The sequence below is a fragment of the Sinocyclocheilus grahami genome, unplaced genomic scaffold (genome assembly GCF_001515645.1).
Source record: "Sinocyclocheilus grahami isolate Dianchi unplaced genomic scaffold, SAMN03320097.WGS_v1.1 scaffold2953.1, whole genome shotgun sequence".
Classification (NCBI taxonomy): Eukaryota; Metazoa; Chordata; class Actinopteri; order Cypriniformes; family Cyprinidae; genus Sinocyclocheilus; species Sinocyclocheilus grahami.
The window spans coordinates 36089-36653 of NW_015508126.1; the positions used below are offsets into that span (position 1 = coordinate 36089).

Sequence of the window (565 nt, forward strand, 5' to 3'; positions counted from 1 at the left end):
CGTCTGAACGGTAGGCTACACGGTTTTATGATGTGAAGTTTACTTGATATTAATATGCCATACCGAAAATGTGATATTTGAATTTCAGCTTAAAGGGCAGAATTCATAAAGTATTCTAGTTTAAGAGGGTTTCACACCAACATACGAAACCAATCAACCGAAACACACACACAATTGTGAAACTCGCGCAAAACTGAGATGTAGCTTTGTGACAACTAGCCCCGGTTTCTCCTGTATTTATTAGTAGCCAACTATTACGATTATTTTAATTATTATTATTTTTTTTTTTGAAGGAGCATAAATAGTACCGTCCGCCAGCTCCAATGAAAGTGTATAAAAGAAAGTTACCTGAGAGTAAGGCAAACACCGCCGCGCAGCAGATTGCGTGCCGCAGGTCCATCACACACCTGTTCGAGCCACGCGCGTCTGCGGACCAATCACAATCCTTTATAAGATCCAGCTGCGCGAGACCTGCTCGGCCGTGACGTCACGCGAGCTTTCGTTGAGGGAAAACGTGTGGGATAATTTATTTATATAATACTGTATATTTTCTATTTCTTTTTTT

General features: G+C 40.7%; 1 protein-coding gene across 1 annotated transcript in view; it reads right to left on the reverse strand.

The window, feature by feature from the left end:
• The window catches only part of LOC107575854 (low-density lipoprotein receptor-like), a 13454-nt gene extending 13043 nt beyond the window's left edge, over positions 1-411 (reverse strand). The window contains exon 1 of the mRNA XM_016262177.1: positions 349-411. Within this exon, the coding sequence (XP_016117663.1) occupies positions 349-400 (52 nt within the window). The 5' untranslated portion in view covers positions 401-411. The remainder of the gene's footprint in view (positions 1-348) is intronic.
• Between the last annotated feature and the right edge of the window lie 154 nt (positions 412-565).